Source organism: Rhea americana, unplaced genomic scaffold (genome assembly GCF_003343005.1).
Source record: "Rhea americana isolate MKP2758 unplaced genomic scaffold, rheAme1 scaffold_609, whole genome shotgun sequence".
Taxonomy (NCBI): Eukaryota; Metazoa; Chordata; class Aves; order Rheiformes; family Rheidae; genus Rhea; species Rhea americana.
Window position 1 is genome coordinate 21908 of NW_028186767.1, and position 24610 is coordinate 46517.

General features: G+C 40.9%; 1 protein-coding gene across 1 annotated transcript in view; it reads left to right on the plus strand.

Annotated features, from left to right (window-relative positions):
- The first annotated feature begins 17909 nt into the window (after window positions 1-17909).
- The window catches only part of ELL (elongation factor for RNA polymerase II), a 36959-nt gene continuing 30258 nt past the window's right edge, over window positions 17910-24610 (plus strand). Inside the window, exon 1 of the mRNA XM_085320000.1 lies at window positions 17910-18071. Coding sequence (XP_085176126.1) covers window positions 17910-18071 — 162 coding nt within the window. The remainder of the gene's footprint in view (window positions 18072-24610) is intronic.

Genomic DNA, 24610 nt, shown 5'->3' on the forward strand with positions numbered 1-24610 from the left:
CGGCCCTTCCAGTGGGGCTGTATTTTGAAATTTCCAGATTGTCTCTTCCGAGATATTTCCTTGAAAGGCGTCCAGAGAGCTTATTAGTCATGTAAATAAAGAATAATGGAAATACTCGGCATCTGTCGTTATGATGTATCTGAGAGGAATTAAAAAGCTGTCCTTTTTATTATTATTATTTTCCTCCTCTGATCCTTCAAAGAGTGTATCTGTATCTGTCTCTTCACCTTGCCAGGGAGCTGGGGAAAGCTGGGAACCTAACCCGTTTGTCATTAGGAGCGTCCTGCCTGCCAGCTTCTGTAGGATAAACCATATGTTGTCACAACACTATTTTTAATTTAGGGTGTTGGTTACATCACATCACTGTGTTGGGCAATCTCTGTATGAGGACGAAAGTAATTACGGTTCCAGGGTTTATCAACTTATACTTTAATTAGTGTTTATCAGCATTATGAGAAGTCAGTAGCAATAAGTGTCTTGGATATGGACTTAGTTGTTACTACTCTCTCCAAAAAAGAAAAAAAAGAAAAAGGAAAAAGAAACACAATCTATGTATTAGAAAAGCCTTTCCTTTTGGGGGAGGGAGAGTAGGAAGACTACAGGCAGCTGTGTTAAATATTTGGGGAAGCTATTCTGAGTCCATGTCATACATGAATAGTGGTGTTTATTTTCTAAATGAAGTCTGGTCTCTAGATTGTTTGGTGGCCAAGGGCCACTAATGAATTTTGCTTCCTTCACCACCACCCAAAAGAGAAATAGTCAAAGGCTGCTGGTGATTAAATGGGCAGGAAAGGATAAGAGCAGAAGAGCTCACTTGTTTGTATTGTGAATAACGCAACAATTAGCGGGCTATTAAACACATATGCTCGTTCTGCATTTGCTCTATAAACAGTTTCTCCAGTTGGTTGAACTTCTGTGCTTCCTCTGAAATGCTCTGCTAAGGAGATGCCAAGAAGCGACTCTAACACACCTTTGGAGTGTGTGTTTGTGGAAACTAAGCTTTGATTTAATTTTGGTCTGTAGTAGGTAAATGGAAAAAATTTGCTAAGGCTGCTGCTCAGTTGAGTTTTAAATGTGGTATAACTGACGACAGTGTTGTGTAATATGTATAATAGCCTGGAATCCAATACTGTTGTTTGTGTTACCTTAAGTCCAACATGTGTGCAGTCTGACCTGTTTTATGTACTAGGATAGCACGTTAGTATGATTTCTGCGACAAGTCTCTGTATCTTTGCCAGAACAGTCAGACTTGTATCTTCAGTTGCTCGCTTGAGTTTGTTCTTGGTCTAATAATAATGTATTGGGATTACATAATCCAGAAATGATCACCCAGCTGGGCTAGCTGCCATTTGCTTTTAGTGTCCCCTCTGCCAGAGCATTTGTGTTCCTGATGTGGGGCTGTATCACGTGTGGATTAGGCCACAGGAATATGGAGAAATGATACTTGGCTTCTTCAGACTCTCCTGCTTGAGTCTCTGCTAAACCGTCCTTGTCCCAGTGAAGAGACTGCTGCTTTTTTTCACGTATTGATGTCCAATTCCGTGTTTCAGGAAGTTGTTTCTGTGTCGTATGGAGAGAGAACGCGCAGAGAACTGCGGAGGTCCAGGCTGCAGGGCTCTGTGCTCCTGCTGGTCCATAAAGGGTTTCTGTATTTAGTGACAGACCTGAAAAAAGTGCAACTCTCCTTACAGCAAAAAAATAACATCAGCGTCATATAGAGGCACCCTAAGAGGCTGCATATCTACTTCTTGTGTAACTTGCTGTTCCTGAAACGATTTCCGTGCAGTTGTGAAATTATGAGCACTGACTGCCGAGTTCTACAGCTGAAGGTTGGGCATTGGAAAATGTGTCCTAAGTAAACTTGCCCAGTGATGAAATGGAGCTGTTTTGGTGTTTTAGCCTAAAACAACTCTTATGGTTCTCCAAGGACTGTAGTTCTCTGTTAACTTTGCTTTAATCTGCATTTCCTTTGAGTGTATGTGCAAGCTGTGCTTAGCTGTTCCCCCTCCACCCCCAAGCGGGGCATGACTGTTCCTCATCTCTGCTGGTCTGTCACCAGCTGTCTTGCTGTCCCAGTACAAGGGAACTCCTCGTGCATCTGCCTTTATTTCCCTCTTTTGGTCTTTATCTTGGATCCTATCCGTAACGTTTTGACAGGATGTTATATTTGTCGTCATCTACTCTACCTAGATATGTCTCAGTACATGGCATTCAACTTTTGCTTTTCACACCCATATTTTTAGCATCATATGGGGGTTTCTGGGTAAGTAGAAATCTGAATGCACAATTCTGGATGTTACATGGCAGATCGAAGCGTCTCTTGGCAAATGATACATCTCATGCTAATGTGGCATAGGTGCTGATGGTACGTAAACGGTGTTACAGCTGTTCATGGAACCTTTATCGGGGAATTTCCAGACTTTTGAGTGGTTTTTTTTAATACTATTTTTGTGGTTTAAGGAGCAGTATTTATCAGCAAGGGTGATGGATAATCTTCTGACAACAAGCGTCATGATTGCAGTTGCACCTTTCTCCATTACTTGTGGCCTGTGTGTTGACCTAAGCGTAGCTGATGAATGTCACGCAAGCTTCTGCAGCCAGCCCTAGTCCTGGCTTGCAGGGTGCCTGCACGCAGCAGCCTCTGTAAAGATGTAGCTTTAGGACTGCAAAAAGGGTCTTGGCATCCTGCTCAGGTCAGTCGGTGAGTGATGCAGAAGCAGCTGGATGGTGCCTCCTCCTCGTGTGTTAACTCTGTCCCTGCTATATGAAGTATTTTGAGCTGAAGCCACCAGTGGATTCACTGGTGAATTTTGGCAGATGCACAAATATTTATTGGGGGCTGAGATAACCAAAGCACACTGCCTCGTGCTCTACTGTCTGAGTGAATTTTGGAACCCTGTCTGACAAGTGTGGCTTCCCCGCTCTTGGAGCACTCCGCGTTCCCTGTGCCTTCCGTGCTCTCTTCAAACCRGTAATGGCAAGAGCAGTGTTTTCTTAAAGGTGAGGATTAAACCAAACCTCATACAGTCACCTTAAAATAAAAAATAAAAAAAATTAAAAAACCCTTTCGTTTTAGAGCAAATTATTATAGATGCCTTAATCTTACTATGTTCTGAGTATGAAATGCCAAATTAAGTCTCTTGCTGTCATCACAGGATTTTTAGGGTAAAGCATATCTCTTCATGCTGACCTGAGGCTTGAAAGCTTCTTACAGGTGTCAGGAGGAGAACAACGTGGCCTTTGAATCAAAATTCATTAAATTATCCTAAAGCCTTTTGCATCATTACTCCTTTCCCGTAACCTGTTTTCTCCTGCCCTGTTAATTCACCGATGCTGTAGTCTGTCCAAAGTGAAGCTGTTATGACATCAGTAACATGAGGCTGTGACATTACTAAATGAATCAGCCGCGAGGCTGGTTAGAGAGGAAGCTCATGGTACACGTACATCTCCTCGAGATCAGCAAAAATGGGGCAGGATATGCAGAACATGCATATGAACTGCTAAACTCTTGCTAAATGTTCTTAATGTTGACCTGAATGTGGCACCTCCCATTTAAAGGAGGGGGACAAAGAGACATTTAACATGGTGCGTGAGGAATGTTTTGGCCCCTGGCAGTTTCCTTTCAATTATTTAGGGTAGCTTTTTCTCTCAACCATATACCATTTAGATCTGCTCAAATTATAGATTTGTCTCTATAGTTTTCAAATTGCATGGGAAAGAATTGTCTGTAATTTACATCTAAAGTGACGTACAGTTGCTATGGGATTCAGTGGCAAATTATAAACCCATTATGCTTTTTTTTTTTATACTGGTGGTAACAGACTAAAGAAGTAGGTCTATTGGTGACATGCCAAGGGAAAACAGAAAGTTTGTGACAAAATCCTTGTGACTGACAGTGCTTTTTTTCAAACACGATCTGCTTTTTATCAACAAATCATATGTCTTAAATGGATGCTATTAATTTAAAAAGCTGCATTTGTGCATTAATATTTTTTTTTTTTTTGCTCTCTAACATTAGTGGGGAGCAAACTTGAAGAGTARCCCCTTAGATTGATTTCCCTCTCCGATTCCCAATCTTATGAGGCTACTTTTTTTTTTCTTTTTTTATGCAACTGGAGCATTTTGGCACTTGTGTAAATGGATCTAGCAGCTGGATCTTGGCAATTTTATTCATTACCTTGCAAGACTAAAGCCTTGTTCCAGCTTATTCTATAGTTTCTTATTGAACTTAAACAGCAGCAAAGGGAGGAATGAAAGCTATTATAATTTTTTTTTACTTCTGTCTGAAGCCTATCTGATCAAATGCAACATTCAGATTAGTCTCTTTAAAATAGTCTTGCAGTGACCTCTTACCTGACTGATGTGCACTGTAACAAATTGTGCCTCAAGTGGCTTGTGTGCTTGCTGTAAACCAGTCAGTGTTCAGCATGTGCAGTCTTAATGGCTCATGCTCCAGCATCATTTTTTTTTTCTGAACCAGTCTGAAGTACTCTGTCCTGTTTAGTTAGTTGCTGTCATAGTGCTCCTTGGCAGACGGATGGTGACTGTTGAAATAGTTCGCTTGCGTAGTGCAGGCTCTCTTGGGATAGCAGAGCAGTCCTTATTACTCGTGAGCACGGGGAAATTTATTTTAAAAGGTATTTGAAGTCTCATTAGTAAACGAATGAGTTATCTCCTAAACAGTTTGCCCATCCCCCGCTTTGTATTAGACTCACTTTGGTCCGTAAATTCTAATCGTAAACTTGTGAAGCATCTCCAAATCCCTGGTGTTTGTGTATGTTGAAAAATGGAAGGGACAGACTGCATGCGTCACTCTTATACTAATTTGTGCCAGCTAATCCATGGGAGAAGAATACGTTTTGGCTGACTTAGTGGTTTTGCTGCTAATGCACAAGAGAATGCATTTGAATGGATGGAGTGGCTGCATGGGTTTAGGTAGACTTTGAAGAGATGCATGTGTCTGGGATCTAATTTGTGTATACGGTCATGGAATATGTTGGCTTTATTTTGTTTTAGGGGAGCAAGAGTGGAAGTGGAGGCRAAAAGTGGTGTTCAGCTCAGCGTCAGGCATAACTTCAAGAAGGATGAGCTCAAGTTACCTCTGAATAATTAAGGTTAATGTTGTTTCTAGAGGGACTGTTATCAGAAATGACTTTAATGCTAATGAAAAAAAGCTGGATAACATGGACTTTCCTAATATTTTATCCACAGAGTGGATACAGAAGAGACATCACCAGAACTAGTAGTCTTCGTCCACCATTCCTTAGCTTGACCTAGATGCATTATCCAGGGAAGGAGCTTGGATTTGCTGATAAGAAGAGTTTTCTATAGTAGCTCGTGTGTTGCTTAGAAACATCCCGTGCACATAAGGCAATTTTTGCACACCATGGTAACCTAGTATTGCCTTTTGACTGCTTTTTTTTTTTTTTTTTTTTTAAGAATTGTTATAATAAACAGGATGATAACCCTCTGCAGTTGATTTGCAGACTGATGGTGAGTATCACTGCTGTAGTGAGAAAGCAAACTTCCAAAAACCAATCCTTTTTACACTGCTCCAGCAAAAAGGCAGTCTAGAAAAACACTGTGCCGTGCACTTGGTCTCTCCTTTCTTTACATTGGACTAGTGCCTTTTTAATTTAAAGAAACCAACATTTGTTTAACTCGAAAAGAGGTCACTGCTTGTGAGGATGACTTTACTTAGCTGCCCACCTCCACCCAACTTGAATCTTCCCTGATGTAGCTACGGTCTGCCTGCTGTTAACCCTCTATTTTTTACTATCTGTGCAGCAGAACCTCTCCTTGTCATTTGAGATGCAGGAGGGAATGCTTTAGCCTAAGGCTTTCATGGAAAGCTGAGATATTTTACTGTCTTAGAGTCTCTTCAGGCCAGCTGCCACTATTAGCATTACTSTTCTTACGTGCAGAACCTGCAGCCATCCCTGGAGGCTCTGGGCATGGTCCTGGGGCATACCTCTCCACTGCAGAAAAGTAGGTCATCGTGGGGAAGAGGGCTGAATCCAGTGTCTTGAAGTATAATCTGTGCGTACGATTGCAAGCAAAGGCTTGACTTATGCTTTTGGCTTTGGCCTCTTTTCCAGATTATGCTATCAGTTTRAAGGCAGGTGCAGACTTCTGCTTTAGATTTGTGCCCACCTGTGATGGGGATCAGCAAGTACTGCGAAAGTTCCTAAGAACAGCTGGTCATCTACACCTTTGTAGCAGTTAGATTTCACCGGTACAAACATCCTCTTCACTGCTTGCTTGAAACATTTCAAGACCTGTGTGGTATGGTCGGTAGGCTGTCCTCTGATAAGAGAGCCATCACCTGATGCTCGAGAAGTTTTGTTCATACAAGATCTGTGCTGTGAGAATAGTTTCAGCTAATTGTCATTATCTAGCAAGAATAAACGTGTTACATAGAGGCTTAGCAAAAAGCCCAGCAGGATGGAAGAAACGCTCGCTCAGTCAGCATCATTATGCCCAAAAGATCTGTAGTTTCTAAAACCGAAGTGGAAGACATTAAATTAACCTTTTTTCAGTGTTCTTGCTCACTGAGGGCCTCTTCTGTGATGGGCTGCAATCAATACATTATGTGCCAGTTGTGGTTATTTGAATCATATTTCCACATTTCAGTGTCTAGACTCTATGTTTGTGTGAGTTTTGTTGTACCTTTCCAGCTCCAGCACTGATTTCAGTTGTTTTTGGCTCTCGGTTTCTATGAGAAAATCAAATGGACTGTGTTTCTGTCTTTCCCAGTCCCCCAAAAGAAGGGAACATGGGAACTGGCAGAATTTAGTTTCTTAAGCTTTCTTTGCCTCCATTTTTCTCCCTTCTGAGAGAATCTGCGTGTGGATGAGCTGTTTTCTGCCATTTGGTGACTAGTAGACAAAAGTGAAGACAGTCAATGGCTAGAGATAAATCTCTCCCTGGTTCTTGGATGGAAAAGAATGTGCTGTGAAAAAGGGGGATGATCCTAGTGTAGGAGATAAAGGAGAGAAAATGGAAAAATACACATTTTAGAAACTAAAAATCTTACGATAATCCACATAAGAGCGTTTTTTTGAGAATAAAGCGGACTTGTAATTGACTTCAACTGCTATGCTTTGAATATCTGCAAATGCAAGAAAACTTCTAGCTAAAAACACTGCCGTAGACACGATTATATTTACGTTCAGTGGGAAGCACACTTGATCTGTGTTGGGTAAGTCTGGGAGAATTTCTCTGCCATGCTTAGAGAAGTTGATAATGACATGGGTGTAAATTACATCAACCTTACCGCCACTAGAAGCTTGGACAGGCTTCAGTGTCATTAACTGTAACTACCAAAAGRAAGCGCTGACTTAGGAAGAAAGCAATGCATAACCCTGATCTGAGACTCTGCTAGTTTTTGATTCTGAAAGCTAAACTCTTGGCATATAATAAAGCATATTATGGACAAATTAGTGAAATGAAATAATGCTCACAATTCATAATTGACTTGTAAAGCTTGTTGCCATGAAATTTAGGGAGTTTAAGTGTGTCTGAATAACAAGAAAAATTGGTGATATGGTGTGTAAAGAGTAGAAGGTTGTGGTTACAACCTCTCTGTGCATCTTTGCTGGTGCATTTTGCTTCCACTTTTCTCCTGGTGTTTGAGATGATCTATCTTGCTGTCAAAACATTGGCTTTACCTCTTCCAGAGATTACGATCCACATAAATGTTAGAGTAAATTCTTCCATTCCTTACAGATCCAGGATTCAGTGGATGCTTTTCAGAGCCTGGGCTGGGCAGAGTGGCAGGGAAGCARATTTTTTCCACCCTGCCTGAGCTTGGGCAAGCGGAAATTGTGTCTTGGAAGCCATATAAGGTAGTCGTCTCTTGCCAGGCTCACCTTTCCACTGGGAGGCTTAGGAAGGGAGCAGCCCTTGCTCTCAGGGAGAGCTTAAGGTCTGCCCAGCCTTTGAAGTTGTTCGCTACGAGTCTGACACTTGCYGGAGGTGTGGTGTGGTGGCCCTGATTAGGTCACAGCAACTCATTAACTTCCTGACTTGTGGGGCTTTAACACGTTGTCCCAAAATGAATCTGCAAGCTTGTGATTCAGAATGAAACTGCTATAAACTGCCTGGAACTGGGAAGAAGTTCACTCCAGTCAGAATATGGAATCATCTCCTGTCGCTGGGTTTCTTCGTTTCCTTCAGCAGTGTCTGATGTGGGTGCTGCTAAAGACGGACTGGACCAGGGAGGACTTTGCTGTTCTCTGAAACAATAGTTCCTGTGTCCTTWCATTAAAATATTTTTTTTAAAACACTGATAGCTCCTGCTTGAACTTCCAGGGATATTCAGCTGTCAGAGCTGATGAAACGTGAATTGTGACCTCTGGTCTGTTTTCTCGCAGAGTTAAGAACTTCCTGCGCGGCCCGTAAATAGTCTCTTTGAGTGTGTAGGAGCTTCACTGGCCAGTTTCTTTTGAAGGGTGCTTTCGGTGACACCTGCGACAGACCTTGCTCACTGGTTTCCCGACTCGGTGCTTGCCGGGAAGCTGTGTTTTGGTGGGAGTGCTGTGGTCCAGTTGCATGCTCTGCATCCCTCTCCAAGAACAGTGATTTAAAAAGAACCGTAGTTATCTGAGGGCTTTTCCCTGTCTGGGTTTTTGGTAGGGAAGTTCCTCTACTTATCCTATTGACTTTTCTACTCTTCAAGATCTGAAATGTTTCCTGCATTGCTACTTTGAGGGAGCATTAGTGGGGTTCGCATTCTCTAATGTCTTTGAAGGGCGGAGGATGGTTACTGTTTGATTTCTCATAGCTTCTGGGTGCTGTGCACCTCAGGAGYGGCCTGGTTTTGACACATGTAATGGTAGCTACTAATCCTCATCCTTATTCCATAAATAAAGGGTAATTTTTTTGTGTTTGCTTTTTTCTAAAGGAGAAACAAAATGATGCAGCTGAGCAATTGTACTGTAATAAACCATGCGTCCAGCCTGGAGTGTCGAGCAGGCGTCTGCAGRCAGGGAGTTCTGAGACACACACAGGCTTGCTAAGGAAGCTGGGTTTAGTTTAAGCTTTAGGAACGTGGGGATAGGAAGGGGGAGGCAGTAAAGGATAAAGCAAAAGATGCTTAAATAACCTGTATGAAAGTAAATGGGTTATCTTAAATCTGCTTGAAATATGTCCTTTAGTTGATGTGGAAGGTAGTGGTGATTAAAACCAATTTCTGGAGGCAGGATGCCGAAATCCTTTACAAATGCATCAAGGACTTTGTTCATCATGCATTAAAATGTTGCAGCAGTGATTACTGCATTAAAATCTAGAACACTCTTTTTATGTTTCTTAAAGCAAGAAAAAAGAGATTTATTACCTAGAAGAGTTGGTKTATTGTAGTCTCAGGCAGGTTTCCATGACCTTCCCACTGATACTCTGCAGTCATTTGCACTGGAGATGTATCTAATGCAGGTGCTGCCTGGATCTTGCTCCAAGTTTYGGCTTTCTCATGCAATTAAAGCTGTTGAACTCAATATAAAGACCTTTTTTCTTGTCACTGAGACAAATTTGAGGACACTGACATCAGGAAGAAACATTATTTTATTATAACCTCAGATGGGCTCAGTTATAAAAGCAAAGAATTTCTGCTAACCAGAACTTGTGTGGATTGTTATATTTAGACCCAAAATTCTGGTCAGACMATTAAGTGACAGCTCAGTAGTCATACCGCTTCTTTTGCATGTATGAGTGAGATTAACTGACTAGACCTACTCTGTAAGGCAAAAGAGATTCTCTATCTTAATGTATGAAATCTCTTGGGAGTTTTGGGCATAGACCCAGTGAGACTTTTTGCAGGTCTGTGGTCAATCTCTGTTTCGTCAGCAGAGGTTGTATGTTTTTACTGTTCTTATCTTAAAATTTTTCATGTTCATTTTGGAAATTTGTTGTAACCTTAACTTTCACAGGTGTCCTTGTGGGGAGCAAAGAAACATCTGACTTTTTTTTTTTTTTTTGGATTAGGTTTTGCCAGTTCAGAAGAGTATGTTCCTTCTTTTACTGTTTGTCACTTTATTTTTGGAGCAAGTTTGTTACCCACCAGCCTGGCAGTGCAAATAAGAACGTAGTTAAAACAGTGTGGGTTCTGTGCTTTTGACCAAAAGGCCTGCTGAAGGAAATGGAGTACCTCATTTAACTCAGTAGTGGCTTCTCCAGTCTGCTGCGTTCAGTTTGCTATCGGAGAAGAGGAAACGTCACCAAAGGATGGTGTTTGCTAAGAAGCAGTTAGCAGCAATGTGTTAGGGGAGGGCATTTAACACACTAAGGTTAGGATATGATAGAAAATCTAATGTGGCTGTTCTGCCTAATACTTCAGTTGGGATTTTTGGGGGCAGCTTCCCTCAACGGTGGAGGACATTAGCATATGTGTCTTCTCRCTATCTTCATGAGGGAGTTAGTGATACGTAGAAAATTTCAGTGACTCGCTGGAGTCCTTACTGAATACTGACTTCTGTTGTGTTGAGGCCCGGTGAGTTTTGGAGGACCTCTGTATGGATGTCCACGATGTCTGAAAGCAAAAAGCGGTTGTGTCTGAGCTGCTTTGAGCTTTTATGGTTGCTCTGGCTTGTGTGGTTCTAATCGTAGGATTTCTTTGGGCTTCTTTTAGGCATCTGTAGGATCCTGGTTTTGCTGACTTGGGCTTATCGGAGCCTATTCCAGCGGAGCTGGCTCTGACTCCTTGAGGAACGTCTGCAGATTGTTTTAAGTAGAACTTTGGCAGACTAGTAATTACRCTTCCCTTGAAGTGTCAATAGGATATAGTTGGGCACAGGGAGAAAACTGGCCCAGACTTGTTTTCTTAGGCTCAGCAGTGTGCATGTTAGGTGAGATGTGTTCTGGGATGGTTGAACGAGTTAGTCAATCTGATCTCTAAATTGCCTTTCTATAGTTTCTCTTGCAAGAAAAGTAGTAAAGCTGTGTGGAAGATAAGGATCGCACTGGTGTTTCAGCAGCTAGTTTAAGCCATTTTATGAGCACCCAGTCAAGTGAATCAGCCCTTGTGTCTTAATACATCCTAAAACAAATTAGACTTTCATAAGCAAATTTGGAGGGTTAGAATTGCTGTATTTTCATTAAAAGATTTCAGTGGAGAAAATGTTCTTTAAAATTCAGCCCTAGGGTTGTGTTGTTCATTAACTGATAGTCACTCCTGTTTACCCTGTGCGATAAGTACAATGTTAAGAATGGCTAACAGGGTCGATGCCGTCACAGCTGCCCTTCAGATAAAATTACTCTTTTTTTTTTTCTTTTTATGGCTTGGTTTACTGACAGGTGGTTTTTTTTTATTAACTAAAATAAATGCGAACAACCAGAACATACCTCTTCTAATCAGGGATACYGAGTTTTCTTTCTGTTCTTAGCAGCTTGGTAACACTGTTCTTAGTACAAAGGTCAGTTAAAAATGTGACATGTCAGGCCAACAACGTATTGCTTCTTAATGAGGCTTAGAAACAGTGTGTAGCTGCCTGTTAGAAGCGTATTTGACTCTGAGACAGAATGGAGAGGAGGAGGAAGCAGGAACATGAGCAGCTTMTTGGGATGGGAGCACTCAAATTCCTTCCTGTCCCGAAACTCCTGCATCTTTTGGTAGCCTTCAGTACTAAAGTACTTGYGATTCAGTTGCGTAATGGAGTTTTGATTTTCTTCTTGTTATGCAAATGAAGCACAGGTGTTTGACAGCACATTCATGTTCTCAGAAGAAAAGCAACTAAAATATCTCTTTTATAAAACCTCACGCTGTGTTTTAAAATTAATCCCTCCTGTATCTCGTACTTGAAACTTATGTCCTCCTAATCTTGGGCACCACCGCCCACCCCTGCTGCCCCAAGCCACCACTCAGCAAGGCGGAGAGGTTTCACAGAAGTTCTCACCGGGTTTGTTACTTCATTGCTGCCTTGTTTAAATCCTTCCATCCCTCCTCCCTGCAATATGCAACAGGATATTAAATTGAAGCTCTTGAACCTTAAGTTCCTTGGTGTCTGAAGCTTCAGCTGTAGCTGGAATGTCTGAGGGCTCTTGCTGTAATCTTGTTCCCCGAACATTAAAGCTCTGGTACTGGAATTCCAGGACCTTCAGCCTTGCCTGAGTCTTTTCAGCTCTTTGACTGTTCTCCAGTTAAAACTAGGTCAGAAACCACTGTCAGCTTTGGTATTCCACTGCACCTGTTTTTGTAAGTTGTAACTCAGTGTTGCTCTGCGTTTAATCACTTAATTTTACATGTTAAAATGTCTCATCCTGCTTTGTACAAGCAGCCTGACATAGTAGAGCTGATAAAACTGCACAAAATAACCTCTTAGTAATAAAAGCAAGGTTACCTTGGTTCAGTCTGAAAAGGTGAATTATTGTTACATGTAATCCTTAAGATGCCAAACTGACATATTTTTCCTTTCACCGGTTCATTCTAACTGTACACTTGTTAGCAATTTGCATACAGCCAATTTGCTAGCTGTAATTAACCAGCTTCTCTTCTTGGCTGAGTGCCTTTCAGCCTGATAGGTGAAAGAAAAATAGCTCAAAAAATCAAAGTAGTTGWAAACCTAGGCTGGTGAAGAACACAGTAAAGCAGGTATAGTGAAAGTCATAAAAATACTTGCTTTTAACTGAGCGTTTTAGCTTACTGTACTCATCCAACATTTTTATAAAACTAACACTGGAATGGTACTGCAAGTCTGAGCCGAGTGCCTCAGTATTCAGTGAAATCCACCTGGTCTAATTTAAGAGTATCCGCCTTTCTTTTAGACAGACTTCACTGAGCTAGCTGGCAGTATTGGAGTACTTAGGTATTCTTTCATGCAATGTTATTTGTGTTCTTACTTTTCAACATAGCACAAAAGTTGTGGGTTTTAAACTCTCCCTTAGTTGYAGGCTCGGTTTTCCAGAATGGTAAGTTGTTATATTAACCTGTCCTTCATTAACTTATTTTTCTTTTAAGTAACTTTTGCTCTCCTGTGAACCTCTTGCAGGGTCTAAGGATCACTGGGTTGAAAACCATTGTTTGGAGGTACCAGTGCAGTCCAGCTCCTGTTTATGGACCTGAATGCTCTACAAATACTGCATGAAGTATTTGTAGCTGTGTTTCACAGATGGGGGAGCTGGAACTCGGAGGTGAAAATTTTATGTAAGGTCACCCAAGGAAAGCTTCTGAYGGAATGCAAAAGGGACAAGTTTTGACTCTAAATCTTCTCTAGTTGCTTTACGTCACTTCCACAGCATGACCTTTAGCCCCAGATGGAAGAGCTTGGCTGTTGTAATCAGTTATGAYAATTTTCTTATTTATGGTGGAAATGAGGGGAGGTTGCTTCAGTGTGTTGATGACATTGTCTTATAGTTGAGGATTTTGTATAGTGCAAAGGCTAAAACCAAAATAAACAACYTGACATATTTAGTGGTTAGTAGTACAAATGCTTGATACAGTTAATTATAGAAAAGYTTCCTTTAATTATTTCACTTCTCATCTCGAAGAGTGAGGGTGACTTATTCATCAATGTGTCTTAGGTCTGGCCAAAGCAGCGGGAGTGCRTGTGCTTTGTAGTCGTTAAGGGTCAGCAAAAGAATTGTCCTCAAGCAGTTTTTGTAGGGTAGCTGTTCACAAAACAAAATAGGCTCCTGTTTTGAAATAAGAATGATAATTTTATGACTCTCTTGAAAGATGCTTTACTGGAACACCTTCATATTRTATTTACATAGCAATGTGAGTACTAATGGTGAGTTGCTTCATTTACCTCCATAGTGGTCCAAGCCTTCTCTAAGTTCRTTTGCTACCCTGCATAGCAGTTCAGGACAGCAATTTGACAGAATCACACATCGAGTTGAAGAGGAGCATTTAAACAGAATATAACTGGTCTGACAAGCAGGTGAATATTCATAGTGGAACATGTTGTTCTTTGAGCAACAGAAATAAGTCTCATCTCGTGGAATTGGGTCCCTTTCYGCCTGTGTGGTGACATGGCTGGATGTAGCTGCGCTGATGAGCTGGCTCGCTGCTGCCCGGCAAATGCCTGTTGGCTGACTTCCTCTTCCTGCTCCTCAGTGAGAGGAACAAATCTTGGTCTGCCCTGTATTTAGTAGCTTAGCTTAACTTTGTTCCTTGAAGCTTACTGAAATCATCTGTTGTCACTTGTACCCACCTTCCAGTTTTGAGCCCCTTGGTGGTCAGAAGGATCAGGAGAAAGAAATGTCTGTGTAGTTGCTGTGATCCTTTTGGGGAAATCAGACCAAAAATGCAACCATCTTTGCATTTCACAGACTTAATTTAGTTACCAAACTAGACCAAAAGAAGTACTTCTGGTCTCGTTTTGGAAAGGCTAATCAGTGAAAACTATCATTTCTAAGAGAGATGATGGCAAGCCAAGTGACTGTCCATGTTTGAAATTGTTTTCCTCAGGATGTTGAGACACTTCTTTGTTCCTTTGAGAGACAAGCACATCTCGAGCATCCAGTAAATAGTCAGAAAACCTCCTCCTCCTTTCGGAGGAAGCACAGAAGCCTTCATTCAAGATATTTTGTACTAGAGGAATGGCTTTTAAAATATTAATCTAAGAGAATCTAAAATCCCTTAATGATTCTTGGCTCATAAAACTGTTTAAGTAAAGCCTGTAGGGAGAAATGGAACTGCTGTTCACCTTTAACAGAGCTGGGAATTTTGGATGATTCAGTTTCCTTCTGCCAGTTTTTTTTCAGTCCTTTCCCAATTTAACAAGATCATCTGATAGCTACAATAAAATCTTGCTGGAAAAACAAGCAGTGTTGCATGCAAGAGATGATTGCCCAGGGAATATTGAGCATGGATGTCTTAATGGGATTCTTGCCAGAACTGAGGTCTCTGTAAGCTGACTTGTAATGCAAAAGTGTACAGACACTGAAGCCATACTACTTAGCTTTCATCGGGAGAATATTTTAGTAGTTATTAAACTTAAATAGTATTTCCAATGTATGTAGACACTGTGGGAAATTTCTTTATGGAATAGTTTGTGYTTCCTGGTGAGAATTACCCTATGTTTCAAAAACAAATCTATGAGGATTTACTTTTCTTTCCTGCACTTAAAAATACCAATATTTACCTTCTTGTTTCTACCCTATCTTTAATTTACAGTGTGGTTGGTATATCTGTTGGCAAATCTAACTGTGCTAAAATACGCAGTACTGCTGTGTAAGAAAGGGCTAAATTCAGGCCACAGGAGGTGACTTAAATTCTGACTCAATCTTTCATTTTAAAACTTTGTCCCCCTTTAAGCAAATGACTATGTGGTTGCTATTTTCAAAAAAAGAGATGGTTTGGGGGATGTGGTAATTTRACATTAAATGACTTCCCTGGACTCTCTTCAATTGTTCAAGAGTAACAAAGCAATAGAACCATTTCTAGTTTTGTTCTGTAATTTTTACTTTGAATTTGCCAGCACAGCATTATCTAGTTCAAGTGCTTTAGGAAATACTGTTTCAACATGTTTTATGTTTCCCCAGTTTGGCCTTTTGTTACAGAGGAAAAAATCCCTCTGGAAAATGGTAATAAAAAGAACTATTTGTGGGAATTTGTTGCTTTCTAATGTGCTAGCAGGAAAAAAGAGGGGGTTCTTGAACCTCTGTCTTGGGTAATTGCATTGCACAAAGCAGGAAGAGACCTGTACTGGGAAAGGTAAGGACATCGAAGTTAATGGACATACTTGGCTCAAGAACAGAATGCTGACTAATAAAATTAAGACAGCTTTGAGGTCTACCAGTCTCGGCTTCAGTGAGGGTCTGGAATGCCCTTTCGTAATGAGCAACGGATGCAGGAAAATCCAACAACACAAAAATGGAACTTCCTTTTGARAGAGATACAGTAAATGCACCAAAGCTGCTAGGGACTTGGAACTGAAAGACCTCCTAGGCTACTGCACTAAAAATGGGAGTGGTTATATGTGTTTTGATAACTCTTTCATTATAGGCACGTATTAATTGACTTCCAGACTCTCGAACRGTTGTGGCGACCACAGACAATTGCATGAGGATGCAAACGGAGTCTTTTTCCTTGAATGCTTTGCGTATTCAAATCTTTGGCTGCACAGAGAGTTAAAATGTTTGGATTCGACCATTTGCAAAACCTCATTAAGTAGCCCAGTCTTGTTAATGTTGAAGTCAGTGAGAGTTTTGTCATGATTAAACTACAGATAATCATCCTTTAAGTTCTTCTGGCAGTCTGGATTTAATCATAAGGAGTTGAGGCTTTAAGATTATTGCTTCTCTTGCTGGACTTAATGAGTAGGTTCCCCTCAAGCCCTAGAAAAGCAAGGGGGAGGGAAATTCTGTACCAAGTAGGAAATGAGCCCGTAGTCTCCAAGCTTGGATTCCCAAGTGAAGCTGACTTCTCCAGCAGTGCTGAAAGTGCGTAACTGTCAGGTAACTGGGGGCAAAGGGCGCTCGGTGTCACAAACCCGACTTTGACATTTTCCTTTTTCTTAACATATGTGTTCTTTGATYCCAGACTGCGAGTTTTAGTGTGGAATTATGCTGCTTTCCCACTCCCACTGAATCGAGAACTGCAGCCACTTGATACTGCTCMCTTCAGGCAGTCAAACGTCTTGTCGTTCTCTTTCAAAGCTGCAGTGATGGGATTCAGTGACCAATTGGCCATTTGAAAAGAAAGTAACATTTAGAACAGAAGTGTTGTGACTCTTAAAATGAACCAGGCTATGCCTATGTCTGCTTTTCCCTAAGGCTTTTAGTTCTCTATTTGCAGTAACCTGTCCCCTAACAGTTGAGCCCTTCTCTGGAGGCAGATAAGTTTAACTCTTCAGCGCTGTCTAGATGTCCTAGATCCTTTGTGTGGAAAAACAAAGCTTGCATTTTCTTTGGCAACAGGCCATTGCATCCTTAAATCTAATCACCCCTTTAGTATTTATTTAAGAGTGCTTTTCTGGATTTCTTGCCTTGGCTGTCTGCCTTTGCTCTCCTGTAGCTGCTTATTAGGCWGGAATAACAGTCAATAAGAAATTATTTCTGTGGCCAGATCACACATTTGTTCRTAATTGTTACATAACAATTCCATATCCATCTCGCTACTCTTGGAAAAATAGTTAGTAGGTTAACTGCATCTGAATTGCTATGGAAATTTGGGAAGGGGGATTGCAGGAAGTCATTTGGTGGTTGCTGCCCTTGACAAGGGATGTGATGGATGTTGTAGCCTGTCTATCTCGGAGGTCTTTCCACAGCCAGACTGGGTAGGCTGTTTTACAGTGATCAGAATAGTCGTGCTTTAGAAGATGCATTTGATATATAGCAACCAGCATATGCTAAATAAAAGTATTTTAACTTAACTGTTTCTCGAAGGAGCTGATCCTCTTCTTAATTTTCTTTCTGAAAGCATGTCCAAATTGTGTATACGCAGTAGTTCTAGGGAGTTTTTCTTCTTAGCAGAAAACCACTGTACCTTGTGCTAGCRGAACATCTTGGCTTAATGATCGCAAGCAATGCGTGGTTTGTCCCAGGATTTTTCCCTGTGTGTGGTGAGTTGGAGCTTTCTTTACCTTTCACAATATTTGCCGTCTGGTGTTAAAGATGATCAGAACGTCATGTTTTGTGTCAGAGACATCTGTTCTTTGGGAGTTTAAAGGCTTATTTTTGCACATAGAAGATAAGTAAAAACACAGTATGGTTCTGTACTAGGAAGCAAAGATTCCTTTGAGGTATGTCTGGGAAGGTTTAAAGTTACCATGTTGAAACTGGATGAGTTTTCACTGGGCTTGAGCATAAAACCTACAGGGTAGTTCAAGTKTCTGCTATGCAAAGAGTTGTACCTGGACTGCATTTTATTCAGATTGCTTACTAGTGCCGTGGAGCCTGTGCCTAACAACAGGGCTCCAAAGACGAGTCCCGCCAAGGAGCTTCGTGCTCGGGGCAAATGACACAGAAGAGAAATGGAATTTGAAGAGCTGCATGTCCACCCCCTTACAGCAACGGGGAAGGTGGTGGCAAACCACCCCGCGCTGAAGCTGTGCGCTGTCCACGCGGCGCTGGCAGGCATCAGCTTGCTGTCGTGCAGTCCACCGAGTTTTGGGGGTGGTGGAGCAGGTGTTGGGGTAGGCCAGTTGGCTCTGCTTACAACACTTCTCAGTCTCTCCTTTCCCCTAGTTCCTCTTTAGGGAAAACTTTCTTGCATCTGTTTTAAAAGTACTGTGCAGCAGGGAAGTAATACTGAGGTCGTCTTGCCTTGTCCATGCACTGCGGCGTGGGGAAGCGGTGTTCAGTCATTTTGGTTTAAGTTTCCAAATGAATTCTGCAGCTAAGAATCATACCAACAAATACATTGCACTTTTTTCAATAAGATCTTTTTAACCTGGATTAGAAGAGATCAGAATAACCATGCATGCGTGAGAGAACAGACTCCATGGCTAGCTCAGCTCTCGTGCCTGTGGGGTGACATCTTGATGACAGTGGAGTTTAATTGCCTTCTAGTTTGCTGATGCAAGCTATTGCCCATGTAGGGACTGAGTTTCTGCTTTACATTGCATGCACAAARCCTTTCAATTAAGCTATGTTTTTTAGCTTAACAATCATGTGTTTTGCTCTCTCAATGTGCTCGAAGGTAACTGTTCCCTGTGTTTCGAGTGGGCTGGCATCTCTGATGTTCAGGCTACGTAGTGATGTAAATGTTTGTATGCTTGAAATGTTTACTTGCGAAATAGTGGTGAAAATTGAAATTATATCAGAGCCACGATTTCRGGAGTGTCAAATCTTTTAAGCTTTGTGCTAAGTTTTGAATAGAAAGATTCAGCTTTCTTACTGGGCACTCATGGTTTGGAGCCTGAAGAGTTAGATTACTGAGGAAGTGACATCTGTGCTGTAATAGTCAATTTAAAATTATGCAATTATAAACAAGGAAGTTAGTATATATTTTTCAGTTGAGCAATTTCAACTTTAAAATATTTAGCTTAGCATTTTGACTAACATAAAGGCTCTTTATCGTTTTATTGCTACTTGTAATGCGTTATGGCTAGGGTTTGTAGGTGTTTAATATTATGGTGATAATTTGCATTCATTAATGGTCTTAGGGAAACCATAGCTTGTAATAAATACAGAATACACTTCTCAGAGTAACTGGCAAGTCTCCATCTCTTAGCGTTTTTGATGATAGTTTTATAATTATTTTTGTTATAAACTGTGTATTTGTTCTTCCCTCCAAACAAACACTCCTTTTTAATGTTTGGGAGCAGAAAAGAGGGTGCAAGAYGGGGAACCTGGGCCCAGCAGAAGGATACGCTTTCGTCGTTTGGCAAAACTTCCCGCACCGAAGTACTAAACGGGGCAGTATCGGAAAGGGTGGGCGGACAGACGCCTGCGTGGGTTAGCTCCGAGGTGGCCTTGCCTACCTTGCGGTGCTCTGACCTCCGCGCAGAGGCTGCGGGTGCCCAGCTGTGCTTGCGGGTGTCGATCTGGAGACCCCAGGAGACCCCTGAGCCCTTTGGAGGGCTCTGCTTTGCCTGCGTTTCTGGCCGTGAAAGCGGCTCGGGACACCTCTTTCGAGCAGAGTGCTCGATTCTTGCTTTAGTGTTTGTAGATGCAGGATTCCCAAGACTGTTGCTCCAAGAACATTGGATTTGAATCATAACTCTAGTAACTAGACTCTAAGGYGTATGTAGCGGGAAAAGCTCTGGAAGGCTTCACGGTTCAAGTCAACAAAAAGCACGCAGAATCTATCACTAAGTGTCCGCAGACTTGACTCCGTCTCCAGCCCGTTAGAGATCGTTAGGAGGCCTTAAATCGCCGATGCAAAGCGTATTGCCAAACAAGTGTTTTAATTCTGTAAGGAACAGATGTTTYGTAATAAAAATATTCAGAAAGCTTTTTACTGCTGTGTATCTGTGTAAATACAAGTGTTGGAAAAGTCCTGTGAGARGTCTTCTGCCGCTACCTCCTGGGCAGTGCTCGCCTCTCGGGAGGCGAACTTCTGCTAATTGGCGACTGGTAAACTTGACATCCCCCTGCCCCCCCCCCTCATTTAAAGTTGTCGAGGGTATATTCAAAGGTATTCCCGCTGGGGTTTATATATTTTGCTACTTCTAATGAACTTTGGGACTCTGATGTGTAGGTCTCTTGAGAGTCTGTCACAACCAGACACTGGATATATCTGCTTTGTTTTGGTCTCTTACTTCCCAAAGTCTGTGTGATGCGTTTAAAACAAAATGTAAGTGGAAACCTAGATCATTGAGATGCTCTGTTCAGGTCTGCCTGAACTGAGTGTGCTTCTGGACTGGGATTTTTTTTCTTTCTTTTTTTTTTTTACCACTCCCCAGCTGTACTGAGAAGTGAAAGGAAGTCAGGGAGTATATTTGGACCATATCACATGAATAAAAGAATTATAAGCAAATTGTAACCAAAGAATTAAAGAACCTCAATGGGTTTGGGATATTAGTGTGAAATGGATGAATTGTAAGCAGTTTCTGTTTTTTCTCATCTTTGCAACTGGCTTCCGACTTTGCAGTTGGTATGATAGATGGAAATGGCCAGTGATGGCCTTGGGGTTAGCATGGTTTTATAGTTGCTGTGTATATTTATTGGAATTCTTGCTACTAATTTTAAATGTTTGCAAGAAGCTTTGCGTTCTGAAAATAATTCTCTTGTTCCAACATAAATAAGGATAAGGTTTCATTTACTCTGTTTGCTCTGCATCTGTGACTCTCAACATCCAAGAAAATGGACAAATATACCAATACTTAAGTATAGGCAAATATTTTCCACCTAACACTGCCTCCAGTATAAATTCCAGTAAATGCATAACAGAACTTCTCGAAACAACGTATTCTTTAATTATTTGCATTTCCCCGAAGAAACGGGGAGGTTTCCAGATGGTTACTTGACCTGAGCGTTTGAAATGTCTGAACCTTCCTTTCCTTCTCCATTGAACTGCTTGCTGTGCAACTTCTGCTTGGCCAAGTACTACGCCCAGATTCATTTTATAAGATGGACTGTAAAGCTTAGCTTTCTGGACCTGTGTAGGACTGTCACGTAGTTTTTCTACTTGATGTTTCTAAAACCTCACACCAGCTTTCTGTGATCTTACCTTGTAAAGTATTTGAATAATTTTATATTAACTTTTGTGGCTTTTATTGCCATTCTGAAATGCACAAATTTTCTACATTCTGATGTTCCTATTATTACTTAGTATTGTATTACAGCTTGGAAGAAAAGCTTTTACTTTGGAATATATGAAGCTGGAAGTAACTGAAGTTTTATGTAAGAGATGGGGGGGAGGAGTAGCTATTAAATCCATTTTTAAATCTACAAAAGTAGCATTGACTTTTTTTTTTCTTGTTACAACTTTAAATTCCTTTTACYCTTTACTCAGGTTCCATTTGCCAGATCTAGAATATTTAACTGGAAGGGAYTGTTATCACGTTGCTATGCTTTTATCAGCTTTAGGAATATATATTAAGCATTTCTAGTTCTCCTAGCTCAAAGAAGCTAGAGAACGAAGATGAGCATAACAAAGTGCTAATAAAAGACTGTTGTTTTGCGGGGGTTTGGGATTGGGGTTTTGGTTTAGCGTTACAGTATCTGAAAGTACTGGTTTTACCTTTRGAAGTTACTTCTGAAGAGATTTGGGGCATTATTGATTGACAATTTTTCAGTCTGCAGCAGAAAAGCCTTCTGTTGAAACAACAGCGAGCRCAGAATTGAGAATGTGTAACTGTTAATGAATCTTAGTTGCCCACTCTTGCTATATATAGTTTAGAAATAGTTTTTGTTGCATGGCATTGCTTGTTCTCCAGTTTCATGTGTCCCAACAACCATGCTTGTTCACATTCAGATAGTGTAAAATACTGTCGAGTTACAGAGGAACGTGTTAATCGCAGAGATAAGTATCTTGTACCTAGCCTGGTGTCGGGAAACCTGTTAAACTGAGAGATACCTGGTTTATGACACTGGAGCTGCTGCATTCTTGCTTTTATATATATGTATGTRTGTATGTATAAAAGATATATTAGCTTTATTTCTCCTTAAGATGGTTAGGCTGTGCGGGTACCTGAGTTACAGACTGTTCTGTCTGTCTTGTTTTTCCTCATAATTGAACCCAGAAACAAAGTTTCATCACAAGTCTTGATTTACCGAAGATTTGCTGAACCCCATAACTTGGTATGCTCTGGGAAAGGCAGACTTGTACTTGCAGCAGTCCTGCAATACAGCAGAAGAGCTGACTTTCTAAAATGTGTGTGTGTGTGTGTGTGTGCGTGCGCATGTGTGTGTATATGTATATGTGTGTATATATATATATAGAGAGAGAAGCAAATACAGAAAAAAACTTATTACTCGCTGCTAAAGGTGGCTAGTATGGCATTTCTAGGAAACTGAACAAAGGAAGTTAACTGTTCTGGTTTTACTGGGAAAGAAGAATTAGATGACTTTTCAGAAGRTGGTGACTCTTTTTGGAAATGGTAATAGCAAGAACACTTTACCGTTGGGGTTTGTTCATACTTAGAGCATTCAGGAAAGTTAATCCAAATGAGCTCAAGATAAAAAATGAAATATGGTTTTAATTCAGTTCAGCTTAATTCATCTGATTGCTTTTGTTCTGAATGAAGGTGTCTACCCAGGAATTTCATCTAATAAAAGTGCTTAAATTGATATCCTTAATTATATTAGGGGGTGCGTGTGTGTTTTCTTTTTCCCTGCGCGTTCTCCAGCAGGCAGCCTTCAGCCAAGGACCTGGGTATCTGCGGAAGGGGGGAGATGCGTACGCAGGAGCGGTGCTGCTGAAAGAAGCAGGGACCTGCTCGCAGTCCTCCCAGTCTCCGTGTAAAAGCRGCGTTGGGGCTGTGTTCAGACTGTGCACTTCCATGTGGCACCTTCTGTTAAATGCAGCGTGCGGTTATTAGGCTGGTATTGCTGTGCAGCAGATCACGAGAAGTAGCAGCCTCTAGGCATAGAAAGTGAAGTAGAAATAGGGTATTTCAGGAGTGCAGTGAAATAAAGCAAAACTACCCTGCCATTTAACTTGCGTGAACGTTAGTCTTTGAGATTACACTTTCAGTTGCAAGTCATTTTGTAAGTAGATTCATGAATTTGTAAGTTCTGCGCTTAAAGCTTGTCTTGATCTGTGTAGTAGTTCTTTTACGTTGTTAGTGCTTTATTCCACTTACATGCTTCATATTATCTTTTTATTCCACTTAGGTAATTCTCCAGATTTAATTGTGGAACTTCATAAAAATGCAATTAGGAATACAAGCTATTTACTCAGATTTTTTTAATAAAAAATTTCTTACGTGTCTCCAAATTCTTGTTCCCTCAAGTACGTTCATATGAATTTATGGACACTTTGCACAGTACATGCTGACACCATGAATAAAAAGCTGGCCAGTCTGTCTATGAACAGTGTGCTGTGGTATGCAGTGTCGTGGCACTCAAGGAATTTAGTGATCTCTGTACGAAGAGCGAGAAGTTGTTTATTGTTTCTTCATAAAGGTTATTTCATGCCTGCAAACTTCACTACACAAAACAAAGGGAGTGCTGTCAACTTCAAGCATATTTTTACTTTACTCAGTCATAAATTTATAGATCTAACAACTTTGGGTGTGATGCAGACCTTTTAAATAATATTAGATAGGCTCTTAAAAAGGCACCCAAGACTGTCTTACTATAAGCTTATTCATGTGTRGTAAAAGATTTTTTTTTCTTGCGGGTGAAGTTTTTTTGTTAATGTCAACTTACTGTGGCTGAGATTCTTCACTCTTGGGCTGAAAGCCTTTGGAAAGGTCTTACAAGAGATGATGATAAGTTTATGGGCTTTCAAGCTGTTAGTGCTTTTGCTCCTAGATGTAAATATCTGCTTCTGTAAGTCAACAGAAACAGTTTCTATGCAAATCAGCATGATTCTTTGGAAGTGCAGGCAAGGGCAGTATACACGYACCTTCTCACTGAACTCTTCTTAACCTTTCTACCTGTGAAAGTGTGTCTGACTTATGGGTGCRTTTCTAAATGACATATCAGGCTCTTCATAAATTCTTCGGTCTTTTGGAGGACTCAGTGTTACCCACATGAGACATGTTTTTCTACCCTGTGGAGCGCAACTGCTGTGTTGCAGGAATATGTCTTSTAGTGCTTCTTGGAACAATATACATGGCTTAGGAAATAAAACCAACACAGTCACAAATACTTGTGAAATTAAAACAAAACTCTKTATCTTAGTATGACTTGGATTTCATAAATTCTTTCCCTAGAGTTGAAACCTCCAGCACAAGTTAGTTTGAAAGCCTCGGTGATCATTGCAGAACCCTAGCAAAGCAGTGCTAAAGACTAGGCTTTTGGCAAAGACTAATTGAATTCAGTTGTGTTTCTGTCCTGAGCAGACAGTGATTTAACCTTAACAGTAGTGTGACTTCCCAAAATGTACGYGAACTAGTATAAAGGAAAAGACTGAATCTTGAAATGGGCAACGTGAAAACAGTATTTTGCAATGAAGTTAGTTTGCTTTTCCAATGAATTACCACATTTCTGTTGGGGGAAAAACAAAATAATTGCTTAGCGCCTGCTCAGACCTAGAATCGTAATAAAATTTTCCTTCAAACATCCACTGTTTAACTCATAAGTTACGTAAGCACTGAAGATAGACAGCTGATGTGTG